Source organism: Quercus suber, unplaced genomic scaffold (assembly GCF_002906115.3).
Source record: "Quercus suber isolate HL8 unplaced genomic scaffold, Cork oak 2.0 scaffold_116, whole genome shotgun sequence".
Taxonomy (NCBI): Eukaryota; Viridiplantae; Streptophyta; class Magnoliopsida; order Fagales; family Fagaceae; genus Quercus; species Quercus suber.
This window is the reverse complement of record NW_027069581.1, coordinates 715,422-730,709: the sequence shown is the minus strand read 5'-3', so window position 1 is coordinate 730,709 and position 15,288 is coordinate 715,422. Positions and strand designations below refer to the sequence as shown.

General features: G+C 34.1%; 2 protein-coding genes across 2 annotated transcripts in view; both read right to left on the bottom strand.

Moving 5' to 3' along the window:
- LOC112008950 (protein NRT1/ PTR FAMILY 6.2-like) overlaps positions 1-2,878 on the bottom strand; it is an 11,348-nt gene extending 8,470 nt beyond the window's left edge. Inside the window, exon 1 of the mRNA XM_065775622.1 lies at positions 2,766-2,878. Coding sequence (XP_065631694.1) covers positions 2,766-2,878 — 113 coding nt within the window. The remainder of the gene's footprint in view (positions 1-2,765) is intronic.
- Positions 2,879-4,244: 1,366 nt separating this feature from the next.
- On the bottom strand, positions 4,245-4,655 carry LOC136068462 (uncharacterized). The gene has a single exon (XM_065775621.1). It carries the CDS (start codon positions 4,653-4,655, stop codon positions 4,245-4,247), a length of 411 nt encoding a protein of 136 aa, XP_065631693.1.
- Positions 4,656-15,288: the final 10,633 nt, after the last annotated feature.

The window sequence follows — 15,288 nt, the reverse complement described above, 5'->3', positions numbered from 1 at the left end:
AAAAAATATTCAATTAAAAAATCAGGGAGCATCTCTTCTCCTTTCTCATTCTCTTTATTTATTTTTCTTTCTTTTCTTTTTTTTTTTCCATTGAGGACAATGTGAAATTTAAGTTTGGGGAAGGGAATTTATTTTATTTAAAAAAAAAAAAAAGCCTATGATAAGACTATGGTTGAAATGAAATTCTTATATATAATTTTAGGAATCATTCTCATTGCTTAAGTCCAGTTGTTAATTCTTTACTTGATCTTGTTTAATTTGATATGATCATTAATCATTGTGCATACCTAGAGAAATTTTATGTGAATTTTGTAAATTGGATGATCTCTACTTTTCTAGAACTTGTTGAATAACTCTCATGGAGAAATCTTATACAGAATATTACTTGGGAAGTGATTTAGGCATTCTTTGAATCGATTGAGCCTTTTCAAGCTTACCTCTTTATTATCTTTATCCCTAGTTACCCAATTGATCTATTCTTACACTGGGTTGAAGAAAAGAGAAGATATATGAGTGTTTGAAAAAAAAAAAAAAAAAAAAAAAGAAGAAGAAAATTGTTCAAAGTTCCATTTACTCCAATGTTTTGAGTTGCTTAGTAACTAGGGGTATTCATTACCAATGTTCACTCTTACGTCAAACCGTAACTTAAAATATGAGTATGCAAAAGCACTTCAAGTTTTTGTGACTTGTTGAGTAACTAGGTGCATCCATCACAAATGCCTGCATTCACGTCAAAAGATAAGTGACGACTTGAAGTAAGAAAAAAAAAAAAAAATTTGATGAAGAGAGGTATTTTGAGATATTCAAAGGACTGAGAAAAATTTATATTTTAAAAGTGAAAGTGCTCTATTTGCTTGAACCTTATCTTTTCTTTATAGCCCTCACCATAGCCATACATCACAAGCCTAATAAAGACCTATTGATCCTGGGTAATATTTTGTTTTATATTAGTGGAGAGTGATTTAAAAAGCAAGTTTATGGAGTTTTTAGAGATCTGTACTTATTTACTTGTTTGCATAAAACTATCCAGGAAGCTAAGGATGAAGTGAGAATGATAATGCGATGGAGTTAAGTTTTGAATTAACTTTTGGACTTGATTAATTTGGAATGATTCCTTTGAATTATAAGCTTTATGCAGATCTTGAGGCCAGACAAATTTTTATTATTTTTTTTCTTTTCTCTTTTGCTCGAGGACTAGCAAAGTTTAAGTTTGGGGAATTTGATAAGTGTAATTTATACATGATTTAATTATCCTCTTATTTATTAAAATTGTTAGTTTTCCTTTATTCTTTTGATTTGATTTGATTTTTATTTATATTTATATCTATTCTTTGTGCTTTTAAGGATTGAGAAGATTTCAGATTAATCTACATCTTGTGGATGTAAATTGGTTGACTTGAAGAGTGTTTTATTTCAATGGGACACAATCTGCACTTCAACTTGGGAGACTGGGATCAATCTTAATAATCAATCAGCTTGATCAAGGTTATACAGGCTTTGCATGTTACAAGAATTAGTGGAAGACAAGAAAAATGAAGAAGAAGCAGAGCAAGTGAAGTGTAATTGACTATGCTGAAACAATAAGGTGGGGCCAATTGATTCAAGAAGCCAACTTGTAGAGAATTGTACTTTGCAAGGTTGAAAGCGTGAAGTGTCAGATAAGGAAAAGTAAATGGGCTTTCTCTAAGTCCAACAATTCCCCATAACTTCACCGACATACAAGAATCAAATAAGGAATTTCTATTGGGCCACTTCGTTTTGGTCTTTGTAAAGAAAAGCCTTAGGTCAGCCGCGTGTGTCATGTGATATAAATATGAGCTAAACAGAAAAATAAAGAGGACCGCTGCACTAGAGAACTTTTTTGGAAGGGTGCCATTGCATAAGAGAAAACCTGAGAGGAAAAGGCAAGGCCGCATTGAAGATTTTGCTTTTAGGAGTCTTTCTAAAGAGGAGGATCTGAGGACAAAGGCGAGAGCTTCATGTTGATCAACCATTAGATGAAAGACATAAGTTTTATTTGTTTTCTTTTCAGTTTTATTATGAACTAAATTTTATTTTCTAGAGCGTTGATGTAGTCTAACAATGAACACACAATTTATATTTTGAATTATTTTATTTTTAATATTTCCATGATTGAGTGTTTATTCTTATTCTTAATGCTTACTATTTTTTACAAATTATAGTTTGATCAATTGAATTACAATGAGACCGAGAGGTGATTTGTTTTTTAGTTCTAGAATTAAACACCATTAGTTGAGCGAAAGTAGAGATGCTTTACCGCGACTAGTGTGATTTTTCAAAAAAAATTCAAAGTACGTGATGAGTCTCCAATTAATTAAATTCACATAGAGATATGGAATTGTTAGTTGCAGATATTTTTGATATTATTCGAGAGAAGATATTGAATACTTAAGGAATTTTTAATCATCAACGGGAGATTATTAGAATTTAATAATTAGGAAGGATAAATTTTGTGGGATTTGTTAGGTGAAATCAATCGCTCTAGATCCATTCTTATTATATTTTTACACTGTTAGATTTTTACGCTTTGTTAATTCTTTTTATTCGTAGATTTATTTTTATTAAATAGTTTAATATAATTCAGATAGTAGAACAATCCATTTATTTTTCGATTTTTCCAAATAGTGATTAATTTAGTGAATTTCGGTACTCAATAACATAGTTAATCCTTGTGGGTTCGACACTCGTTTTCTAAAAACACTTTACTACTTGTTACGATTCTGTGCACTTGGAGATTATTTTACGCGAACACGTCCCCTGGTCTTTTGTTGTTCCAGGTATAAGGGTATCCATGATAACCCAAGTCTTCAAGCTTACAATCATCCAGTGCATCTCTAAACACCTCTACCTGACTCATTTGACACGGCCTCCTACTAAGCTTCTCAGAAGAGTGAAGAAAGCGTTAAAGTCCCCAATGCATAGCCACGGTCCATCCACCAAGGTCTTTAAATGGTTGAGCAGTGCCCAAGATTTTGCACGTTGAGCATGGTCAGGCCATCCATAAAAGCCGGACAAAAACCACATGAAGCCATTATCCTCCTTCACCTTGACTAAGATATGATTAGCTGTGAAGTTAACTAACTCTACATTTACTTCTGTCTTCCACAACATGGCCAAACCACCCCCTGTATTCGGCTGTTTTACAATAATACGATTCCGGTACGGCAAATCCCCATAAAGCTTATCAAAACCTTCTTTATCTAATCTTGTTTCCATCAAAAAACACACCATGGGAGCTTGTTCCTCACAATTTTGCGAAGGCTTCGACCTATCCAAGGGTTCCCAAGCCCTTGGCTGTTCCAACTTAGTAGTTTCATTGCTCCCGGCAAGGGTGCCTCTCCACCCCGCCGATAATACATTAGATACTGCTGCTGTTTCTTCAAACTTTCCTTTCTTCGTATTATGCACGTCTACTTCCTCATATGGGCCTTGCAAAGAATTTCTTTTTCCTAGAGATTGAGTATTAGGAGCCTTATTTATTCCACCAGGCCCACCCTCCATACGAATCATTCTTACCCACGTTGCTTTGGGCTTGGACGTAGACAGCCCACTTGATCCATGCTTATGCACGTCCACAATATTCTTTTTGGCAGCTGGCACCTCTTCACATGTTTTCAATTCCGTACTATTCCCATCTGTCTTGGTTACATGTATAACGTCTCCCTTTAATGCGCCTTTGATTCCGTTATTCTCATTATTAGGCAGCTGATTTGCCAGACCACTTCCAAATATCTCGCTCCCTTCATTAATGGCATTAATGCTCTCCTTAGGGTTTGTCCTAGTAATATCAACATCCAGCGCCGGCGCCGCAATCACCGGAGTTTGCTCGTTCACCATTCCTTCAGTTGCATTGTGAGTATGATTCAATTCTTGCCTCTGTGAAGTCCTTGGACGACTCCCCGAGGCTTTTAACCAGTCCCCGTACTGGTATTCAACCTCTCTGCTGCCTTTTTCTACTGCATAATGCCCAGCACAGTGTCGTATATCATGGCCCAATAGACCACAGAAATGGCAAAATATAGGCAGCCTCTCATACTTGAAGGTAACCCACATGCGTTCCCCATCCGTTCCAGCTATGTATGCTCCATGTCGAAGAGGTTTTGTAATTGGAAGGGCAACACGGACTCTCATAAATAAGTTTTGTTCCTCCTGGTGCCTCCTTTTCTCAGCCTCCTCAACTACACCCAATCTGCTCCCTATCCTTGTCGCCACAACAGAAGAAATCATGTCGAAAGGAGCCCCCAGATTTGGACCCAAATAGATGCAGTGTCCCACTTAATGTTTGTTGCAGTCATTCCCTTATGCCACCTTTTCAGCATGAGAAGTTGATTATCGAAGGTCCAAGGCCCTCCTCTTAGAATCCTATTCAACTCAAATTCGCTGCTAAACTTAAACTGGAACAGGTTTGATCCAACCTCCAGTATGTGAAGCTTATTCTCCAAACCCCAAGCTCTTCGTATGGTATTTTTTGTTGCCATTTTATCGAAAGCTTTGCATGTTAAAAATTTGCCAATGAGACTCAAAGTACAGCTCTCAATCTCTTCCATCCTTCCTTCTTCTGTTATCTCAATTACTTCCTCTTCATCCGCTGTTAGCTTCATCTTTTCCAGCCCATTAAGCACCTCGTCCGCCATGAGCACCAGTGACAAAAGACAAAGAGAAAAAAATAAAAAGAAGAAAAATACCCTTAGGATTGACCAAAGGAGGGAGTGCTCGTCAGAGAACGAGAGGAAGGACTCCTACATAGAGGAGGAAATTGGAGTTTTTTTTTTTTTTTTTCCTTTTTTCTTTTTTTGAGGGGGTAATGAATTGGAATTAACATATGATATTTATGACTAGCCTCTGAGCAGCGCTCACCGCGTGCTAAGGCTCTTCCATTTTTTGGGTAAGGGTTAATTTGAGCTTTAATTTGGGATTACTACATTTTCTAATCACCAAAAAAAAAAAAAAAAAAAAAAAAAAACCTAGGGGTGTGAGGAATATCATATCACATCACACCCCTAGGTTTTTTTTTTTTTTTTTGGTGATTAGAAAATGTAGTAATCCCAAATTTTAATAAATGCTCTAAATTAACCTTACCCAAAAAATGGAAGAGCCTCTGAGCACGCGCGTGAGCGCGTGCTCAGAGGCTAGTAATATAATAATTGTACATATAATAATTCTTGTAAAGTCTCTCACCCGAACTTATCTAATATTCCATTCCAATGACTCCTCAATGCAATCCCAAAATTTGTGCGTACATGAACCTAAGAGAGATAAAAGAATTAGGGTTAAACCAAGAATTAAAAAAAAAAAAAAAAAAAAAAAAAAAAAAAACTTAATCAACAAACCAAAGTTAGCGTGCATGTTATCTTTTGTATATATTAGAGATTTGTATATATTAAGAGATTCGAAAAGTTAGTTATTGTTTTTTTACTATCAAAAGTACCCCTAATTTAATTAATCTAAACTAATCAAAATGGGGTTAAAATAGTAAATTCTATCCTAAATAAATTCCTACCCACATTGAAATACTATCCCACATTCTTTAAAAAAAAAAAAAAAAACTACCTCAGCCACCCAAAAAAAAGACACTCCCAGTACACCAAAACACTCCCCACGTTCATCAACCAAAAAAAAAAAAAAAAAAAAAAAAACTCCAATTTCCTCCTCTATGTAGGAGTCCTTCCTCTCGTTCTCTGACGAGCACTCCCTCCCTTTGGTCAATCCTAAGGGTATTTTTCTTCTTTTTATTTTTTTCTCTTTGTCTTTTGTCACTGGTGCTCATGGCGGACGAGGTGCTTAATGGGCTGGAAAAGATGAAGCTAACAGCGGATGAAGAGGAAGTAATTGAGATAACAGAAGAAGGAAGGATGGAAGAGATTGAGAGCTGTACTTTGAGTCTCATTGGCAAATTTTTAACATGCAAAGCTTTCGATAAAATGGCAACAAAAAATACCATACGAAGAGCTTGGGGTTTGGAGAATAAGCTTCACATACTGGAGGTTGGATCAAACCTGTTCCAGTTTAAGTTTAGCAGCGAATTTGAGTTGAATAGGATTCTAAGAGGAGGGCCTTGGACCTTCGATAATCAACTTCTCATGCTGAAAAGGTGGCATAAGGGAATGACTGCAACAAACATTAAGTGGGACACTGCATCTATTTGGGTCCAAATCTGGGGGGCTCCTTTCGACATGATTTCTTCTGTTGTGGCGACAAGGATAGGGAGCAGATTGGGTGTAGTTGAGGAGGCTGAGAAAAGGAGGCACCAGGAGGAACAAAACTTATTTATGAGAGTCCGTGTTGCCCTTCCAATTACAAAACCTCTTCGACATGGAGCATACATAGCTGGAACGGATGGGGAACGCATGTGGGTTACCTTCAAGTATGAGAGGCTGCCTATATTTTGCCATTTCTGTGGTCTATTGGGCCATGATATACGACACTGTGCTGGGCATTATGCAGTAGAAAAAGGCAGCAGAGAGGTTGAATACCAGTACGGGGACTGGTTAAAAGCCTCGGGGAGTCGTCCAAGGACTTCACAGAGGCAAGAATTGAATCATACTCACAATGCAACTGAAGGAATGGTGAACGAGCAAACTCCGGTGATTGCGGCGCCGGCGCTGGATGTTGATATTACTAGGACAAACCCTAAGGAGAGCATTAATGCCATTAATGAAGGGAGCGAGATATTTGGAAGTGGTCTGGCAAATCAGCTGCCTAATAATGAGAATAACGGAATCAAAGGCGCATTAAAGGGAGACGTTATACATGTAACCAAGACAGATGGGAATAGTACGGAATTGAAAACATGTGAAGAGGTGCCAGCTGCCAAAAAGAATATTGTGGACGTGCATAAGCATGGATCAAGTGGGCTGTCTACGTCCAAGCCCAAAGCAACGTGGGTAAGAATGATTCGTATGGAGGGTGGGCCTGGTGGAATAAATAAGGCTCCTAATACTCAATCTCTAGGAAAAAGAAATTCTTTGCAAGGCCCATATGAGGAAGTAGACGTGCATAATACGAAGAAAGGAAAGTTTGAAGAAACAGCAGCAGTATCTAATGTATTATCGGCGGGGGTGGAGAGGCACCCTTGCCGGGAGCAATGAAACTACTAAGTTGGAACAGCCAAGGGCTTGGGAACCCTTGGATAGGTCGAAGCCTTCGCAAAATTGTGAGGGAACAAGCTCCCATGGTGTGTTTTTTGATGGAAACAAGATTAGATAAAGAAGGTTTTGATAAGCTTTATGGGGATTTGCCGTACCGGAATCGTATTATTGTAAAACAGCCGAATACAGGGGGTGGTTTGGCCATGTTGTGGAAGACAGAAGTAAATGTAGAGTTAGTTAACTTCACAGCTAATCATATCTTAGTCAAGGTGAAGGAGGATAATGGCTTCATGTGGTTTTTGTCCGGCTTTTATGGATGGCCTGACCATGCTCAACGTGCAAAATCTTGGGCACTGCTCAACCATTTAAAGACCTTGGTGGATGGACCGTGGCTATGCATTGGGGACTTTAACGCTTTCCTTCACTCTTCTGAGAAGCTTAGTAGGAGGCCGTGTCAAATGAGTCAGGTAGAGGTGTTTAGAGATGCACTGGATGATTGTAAGCTTGAAGACTTGGGTTATCATGGATACCCTTATACCTGGAACAACAAAAGACCAGGGGACGTGTTCGCGTAAAATAATCTCCAAGTGCACAGAATCGTAACAAGTAGTAAAGTGTTTTTAGAAAACGAGTGTCGAACCCACAAGGATTAACTATGTTATTGAGTACCGAAATTCACTAAATTAATCACTATTTGGAAAAATCGAAAATAAATGGATTGTTCTACTATCTGAATTATATTAAACTATTTAATAAAAATAAATCTACGAATAAAAAGAATTAACAAAGCGTAAAAATCTAACAGTGTAAAAATATAATAAGAATGGATCTAGAGCGATTGATTTCACCTAACAAATCCCACAAAATTTATCCTTCCTAATTATTAAATTCTAATAATCTCCCGTTGATGATTAAAAATTCCTTAAGTATTCAATATCTTCTCTCGAATAATATCAAAAATATCTGCAACTAACAATTCCATATCTCTATGTGAATTTAATTAATTGGAGACTCATCACGTACTTTGAATTTTTTTTGAAAAATCACACTAGTCGCGGTAAAGCATCTCTACTTTCGCTCAACTAATGGTGTTTAATTCTAGAACTAAATAACAAATCACCTCTCGGTCTCATTGTAATTCAATTGATCAAACTATAATTTGTAAAAAATAGTAAGCATTAAGAATAAGAATTAAACACTCAATCATGGAAATATTAAAAATAAAATAATTCAAAATATAAATTGTGTGTTCATTGTTAGACTACATCAACGCTCTAGAAAATAAAATTTAGTTCATAATAAAACTGAAAAGAAAACAAATAAAACTTATGTCTTTCATCTAATGGTTGATCAACATGAAGCTCTCGCCTTTGTCCTCAGATCCTCCTCTTTAGAAAGACTCCTAAAAGCAAAATCTTCAATGCGGCCTTGCCTTTTCCTCTCAGGTTTTTCTCTTATGCAATGGCACCCTTCCAAAAAAAGTTCTCTAGTGCAGCGGTCCTCTTTATTTTTCTGTTTAGCTCATATTTATATCACATGACACACGCGGCTGACCTAAGGCTTTTCTTTACAAAGACCAAAACCGAAGTGGCCCAATAGAAATTCCTTATTTGATTCTTGTATGTCGGTGAAGTTATGGGGAATTGTTGGACTTAGAGAAAGCCCATTTACTTTTCCTTATCTGACACTTCACGCTTTCAACCTTGCAAAGTACAATCTCTACAAGTTGGCTTCTTGAATCAATTGGCCCCACCTTATTGTTTCAGCATAGTCAATTACACTTCACTTGCTCTGCTTCTTCTTCATTTTTCTTGTCTTCCACTAATTCTTGTAAACATGCAAAGCCTGTATAACCTTGATCAAGCTGATTGATTATTAAGATTGATCCCAGTCTCCCAAGTTGAAGTGCAGATTGTGTCCCATTGAAATAAAACACTCTTCAAGTCAACCAATTTACATCCACAAGATGTAGATTAATCTGAAATCTTCTCAATCCTTAAAAGCACAAAGAATAGATAAATATAAATAAAAAATCAAATCAAATCAAAAGAATAAAGGAAAACTAACAATTTTAATAAATAAGAGGATAATTAAATCATGTATAAATTACACTTATCAAATTCCCCCAAACTTAAACTTTGCTAGTCCTCGAGCAAAAGAGAAAAGAAAAAAAATAATAAATAAAATTTGTCTGGCCTCAAAGATCTGCATAAAGCTATAATTCAAAGGAATCATTCCAAATTAATCAAGTCCAAAAGTTAATTCAAAACTTAACTCCATCGCATTATCATTCTCACTTCATCCTTAGCTTCCTGGATAGTTTTATGCAAACAAGTAAATAAGTACAGATCTCTAAAAACTCCATAAACTTGCTTTTTAAATCACTCTCCACTAATATAAAACAAAATATTACCCAGGATCAATAGGTCTTTATTAGGCTTGTGATGTATGGCTATGGTGAGGGCTATAAAGAAAAGATAAGGTTCAAGCAAATAGAGCACTTTCACTTTTAAAATATAAATTTTTCTCAGTCCTTTGAATATCTCAAAATACCTCTCTTCATCAAATTTTTTTTTTTTTTTCTTACTTCAAGTCGTCACTTATCTTTTGACGTGAATGCAGGCATTTGTGATGGATGCACCTAGTTACTCAACAAGTCACAAAAACTTGAAGTGCTTTTGCATACTCATATTTTAAGTTACGGTTTGACGTAAGAGTGAACATTGGTAATGAATACCCCTAGTTACTAAGCAACTCAAAACATTGGAGTAAATGGAACTTTGAACAATTTTCTTCTTCTTTTTTTTTTTTTTTTTTTTTTTCAAACACTCATATATCTTCTCTTTTCTTCAACCCAGTGTAAGAATAGATCAATTGGGTAACTAGGGATAAAGATAATAAAGAGGTAAGCTTGAAAAGGCTCAATCGATTCAAAGAATGCCTAAATCACTTCCCAAGTAATATTCTGTATAAGATTTCTCCATGAGAGTTATTCAACAAGTTCTAGAAAAGTAGAGATCATCCAATTTACAAAATTCACATAAAATTTCTCTAGGTATGCACAATGATTAATGATCATATCAAATTAAACAAGATCAAGTAAAGAATTAACAACTGGACTTAAGCAATGAGAATGATTCCTAAAATTATATATAAGAATTTCATTTCAACCATAGTCTTATCATAGGCTTTTTTTTTTTTTTAAATAAAATAAATTCCCTTCCCCAAACTTAAATTTCACATTGTCCTCAATGGAAAAAAAAAAAGAAAAGAAAGAAAAATAAATAAAGAGAATGAGAAAGGAGAAGAGATGCTCCCTGATTTTTTAATTGAATATTTTTTTTTTTTTTTTTTTTTTTTTTTTTTTTTTTTTTTTTTTTTTTTTTTTTTTTAAGTTCTAATGTCCTCGACAACAAAATAAATCAATGCCATTGGGTTTCAAAGTCTTCTCAATGTGTATCACTACATTTTCTTTGAGAAAATTCTTATTAAAATTAGAAATGGTTAACAACATTGAACTGAAAATACAAAACATATATCATCAAAATAGTGGTGGAACATACTTTTGGGTTTGAGGATTTACAATAAACATAGTAAAACCATGCCTGAAATATAATCTACATATAATCTTGCTTAATGTATTTGTTGGCATGGATTTAAAACTATACATAAATTAAGTTGGGCATAGACAAATATATCTGTTTAATACTGTCAAAGATACTTGCTAGGACTTGCTTATAGTTATCTACACATATTTTCTTCATACGTATTCGTATATACTTCATAGCGTAACATATTTTCTCACATTTAATTATGCTTCATAACTCAAATCATGCTAAAATAATCCATACATGAGAAAACTATTTTTCACACTAATTTATTATTTTCATTACTCATTATATTGTCTTTTGCCTAGGAGAAAACACAACAGTAGCGAGCAATGGACAATCCATTGGCATGAGTACCGGACTCGATTACTCCAAAAAAACCAAGGTCTAGCCACTAACGTATCAAAACGAGACGCATGCCACTGCTGTACAAAGACCCCTAACAAATACAAAAGTAAGTTATACTCTTAAACATAAAATGACATTTTCTTTGATTGAAGGTTAGTACACAACTGTGGAAAATATTTAACAAGTGGATCTACGCATGGGAGGAAGCTAGACGCTACCTCTATCTAAATTATTAATCCTTATACTTTCCAATTACTATGACCAAGTTGCATTAGCATTGTCATCTAATTGCAATCTAGATATGAGTTCACATATGTCATATATATGTAAAGACATAGAACTTAATTCCAATTATGTTGTTTGCAGTGGTATGCATATATTACAATTTGAAAATTTTTAAATGACTTAATAAGTATGGGCATCAAGAGTGCTGGTTTTAGCTTTGAATATAAGAGAATGATAATCATTAGCCTACAATGAATTGCAATTGTCTTCTTGTCTCCTAATTGTGTGACAGTTTCTCATTGCGAACGAGTCAAATAATCTTACGTGAAGTGAGCAATTACCACAAATAAGTAACACAAAGTTGCTTTATTTTATAAGACTCTGTTTTACAAAATAATTTATAAAGTTTTGTTTTTAAATTAAATTACTCCAACCAAAATGACCCAAGACACTTTCCTAAAAAAAAAGAGTATATGCCAAAGGAAAGGAAAAATGATAATGCAGCAACCAACAATAATCAATCTAAAAAATAAGAATTAATTTGGATTCAAGAAATCTAATGATTTACAGAGTATTTGAATCCATTTTCCAAATTCCATCAACCTTCCAAGCCACCACATTCCAAGTATTGCACACATTCATAGTCACCAGTAGTTTTGAAAAAGTTTTGAAATATTAGGAGAAATACAATCAAAATCATTAAATTAAATAAACGGTATATAAATCAATTAAAACCAAAATGACTAACATAAGACACCAAAGATGCCTATACTACTCCATGCATTTAACTAATTGACACTAACACATTTTAATAGTCTTTTTTTTTTTTTTTTTTTTTTTTAACTTGGGAAATTATATCTAGACTTTCAGTACCTTACCAAAATTTCATCCCATCAGCAAAGAAAACCTGGATTTTTTTCCCCTTTGGACAGTTTTTGTTATATGGCCGAAAAACAAACATTTTAATTATGAAGCATCTCAAGTCTCTAAGACTCGAGTTCACTCAAGAAACTCATGTCTCGATGACTTGAGTTCCAAGAGGTGGCAAATATGATGTGGATAAAAAAATCAACGTGGAGACTCGAGTTCAGATAAAAATTCACATGGAATTCGAGTCTCAATTCCTTAAAGGAAACTAAAATATTATAAAAATCCTTAAGACTCAAGTTCTCTTATAAGTTATAACAATCTTATAATTTATTTTAAGAAACTTGAGTTCTACATGGATTTTTTTATCCACGTCAGCTTTGTCACTTCTTAGAACTCGAGAATTAGATTTTTTTTTTAAATAAGAGTGTTAGATGTTGGGTGTACATGTGCGAGTGAAGTCCAACATCGAATAATAATGAAAGGTATGGGTGATTAATATATCATAATTGAGCTCATATATGTTGGGTTTCGGCTTTTTAGGTTTAATATATTTATAAGTTATATTAACTAAAAAATTAAATGGAGAAAAATGTTATTGAATGTATTCAACATTAGTGTTACTATTTATCAAAAAAAGAAAACGTTAGTGTTACTAGAATTACACTTTCACTAACGTGTGGAAAACTAGGTGGACAAGATTTTGGGGACCCATGAGCTTTACTCTACTAAAATTATACTTTCTTGGAGAAAACTAGACACTATAACGTGTAGAAAGTTTACACTTTCTTGGAAACACTAGATCGTGGACAAGATTTCAGGGACTCATGAGTTTTACTTTACTAGAACTACACTTTCTTGGAGAAAACTAGACACTAAAAGTCTATAACGTGTGGAAAGTTTACACTTTCTTGGAAAAACTAGGCGGTGGACAAAATTTTGGGGACCCATTAGCTTTACTTTACTAGTACTCACTTTCTTGGAAAAACTATACAGCGAACAAAATTTTGAGGACCCATGAGCTTTACTTTACTAGAATTACAATTTCTTGGAAAAACTATACAGTGGAGAAAACTAAACACTAACGTGTGGAAAGTTTTGCCCAACGTAAAGGGGGCTTTAAAGACTTTGGAAAAGAAAAACGAAGTCTCCAAAACTCTCTTTTAAGACTTTAGATGTTTAAAGTCTTTGGATTATAAATTTGTAACTTTCAAAAAAAATCATATAAATTGAATTATCATTATTTGAACAATTAGGAGTTTAGAATTATCGTTTTGTATTTTGATTTTGATCACAATGGTGGCAACATAGCAGCCCCATTATGGTTAGGAGGCATTTGATCTAAATTGGGTTTTTGAATAAGAGACTCAAAGTTTTGGTTATTTTTCTTCAAATTTTATGAGTCTTTCAACTAAATATTATTAACATTTTTGTTTATAGGTGTTATGTTGATTGTGTCAACTAATTTAGGTAATTGAGAAGAGAGTTGGGAGAGTTCGCTACCCGAAGTGTTGAATTCCACAAAAATTTGGCATTGGTGGTACCGAATTAGGGGGAAGAGAGGAGAGAAACTTTGATAGCAAATTTAGTACTTCCTTTCATATTACTATGAGACTAGTTGTCTCTATTAACATTATGCAAACTAGAGGACTCCTTTAAAAAAATATATACATATACACAGACACACAAGTCCTAAGTCATCAATTAAGCCATTAATAAATAAATAAATAAATAAACCATCAATTAATCTCTCATTTTCCAGAAAAATGAGACATTCAAACTAATGACTTAGTTTTATGAAGGATTCTCCCTAAACACTTGTGTTACTCAAATTCTTCAAAAAAAAAAAAAAAAACAAATCACAACTATCGAAAAGACAAATTATTTTAATAATTTGATAAGTGAAAATACGATATTGATGACATGCTCAGATAAGAATCGATAAAATTTGTCTAATCAGATATTATAAAAAATGTTGTGTTTATAATATTCCTCCTTCAATTAATGTCTTTAAAAATGAAAGACTTGCTTTTTATAGTGAAAAACTTCTTTTTTGCAGTGGAAGACTATGCAAAAGGGTTTATGTTTTGTGACTTGTGAAAAAGATGATTGTGGTTGCTTTTTGTAGTCTAACTCTATGAACATGAATCATGAATTGATTAGAAATTTTGAATGCTTTCGATAAGACAAAATTACTATTATTTTTTACTTTTTTAGTGGAAGACAAGCCTTTTGTTTTATTTTATTTTTAACAAAAAAAAATTATAAAAAATGTTTGGCCTCAAGGAATGAAAAATGAGAGATTTAAACTAACATCCTTCTTATTTTATTGAGCATACTCCCCATCAATTGTGTTAGACAATGCCAAACAATAATTTTCTTTTTCTTTTTCTTTTTGACAAAACAAAATAATAAACTTCTATTTTATAGAAAAATGAAAAACACACAACTTTTTATAGTGGAAGACTTTAGGAGACTCGCTTTTTTATTATTTATTTTATGTTAAACATGCTATATTTTTATATTTTATTAATTTATTCATCATCACGTGAATCCCAAGGGTTAAAAATAAATAATAAATAATAAATAAAAACTGATCGGCACAAGACTGTCGTCAATATCAGATAAATTAGCATCCAATGTTTAGTGTAATTTTTTGATGAGTAAGCCTTGCACTTGCAGCTAATAATATAATAATAATCTGATGATGAACTGTTCCTTAAGACCCATTTCATTCCTTTTCCTTGCCTTTCTCTTTATTCCTAACTACTTCTTCTTCTTCTTCTACACCGAACTCTCTGAGGTTTGTTGCATCGATACCGAGCGATACGCTCTTCTCAAGTTCAAGCAAGACCTTATTGATCTTTCTAACCGGCTCGCCTCTTGGACTGCCCATGGGGATTGTTGTCTATGGTGGATCATAAATTGAAGGAGAATAAGTCTCAAAAGTAACTTCCCTGGATTTTTTGGATTTTGAAGCTCTTTCATTCTCCTTAGTCTTCTCAGCTTGCTCCACTTCTTTCATCTCTGACTCGGCTTCCTTCATCTTTGACTCCTCGTTATCCACAGCTTCATCTTGTTTGGCATTTGTTACTTTTGGCTCCTCATATGTTCGTCCACTTCTCAATGAT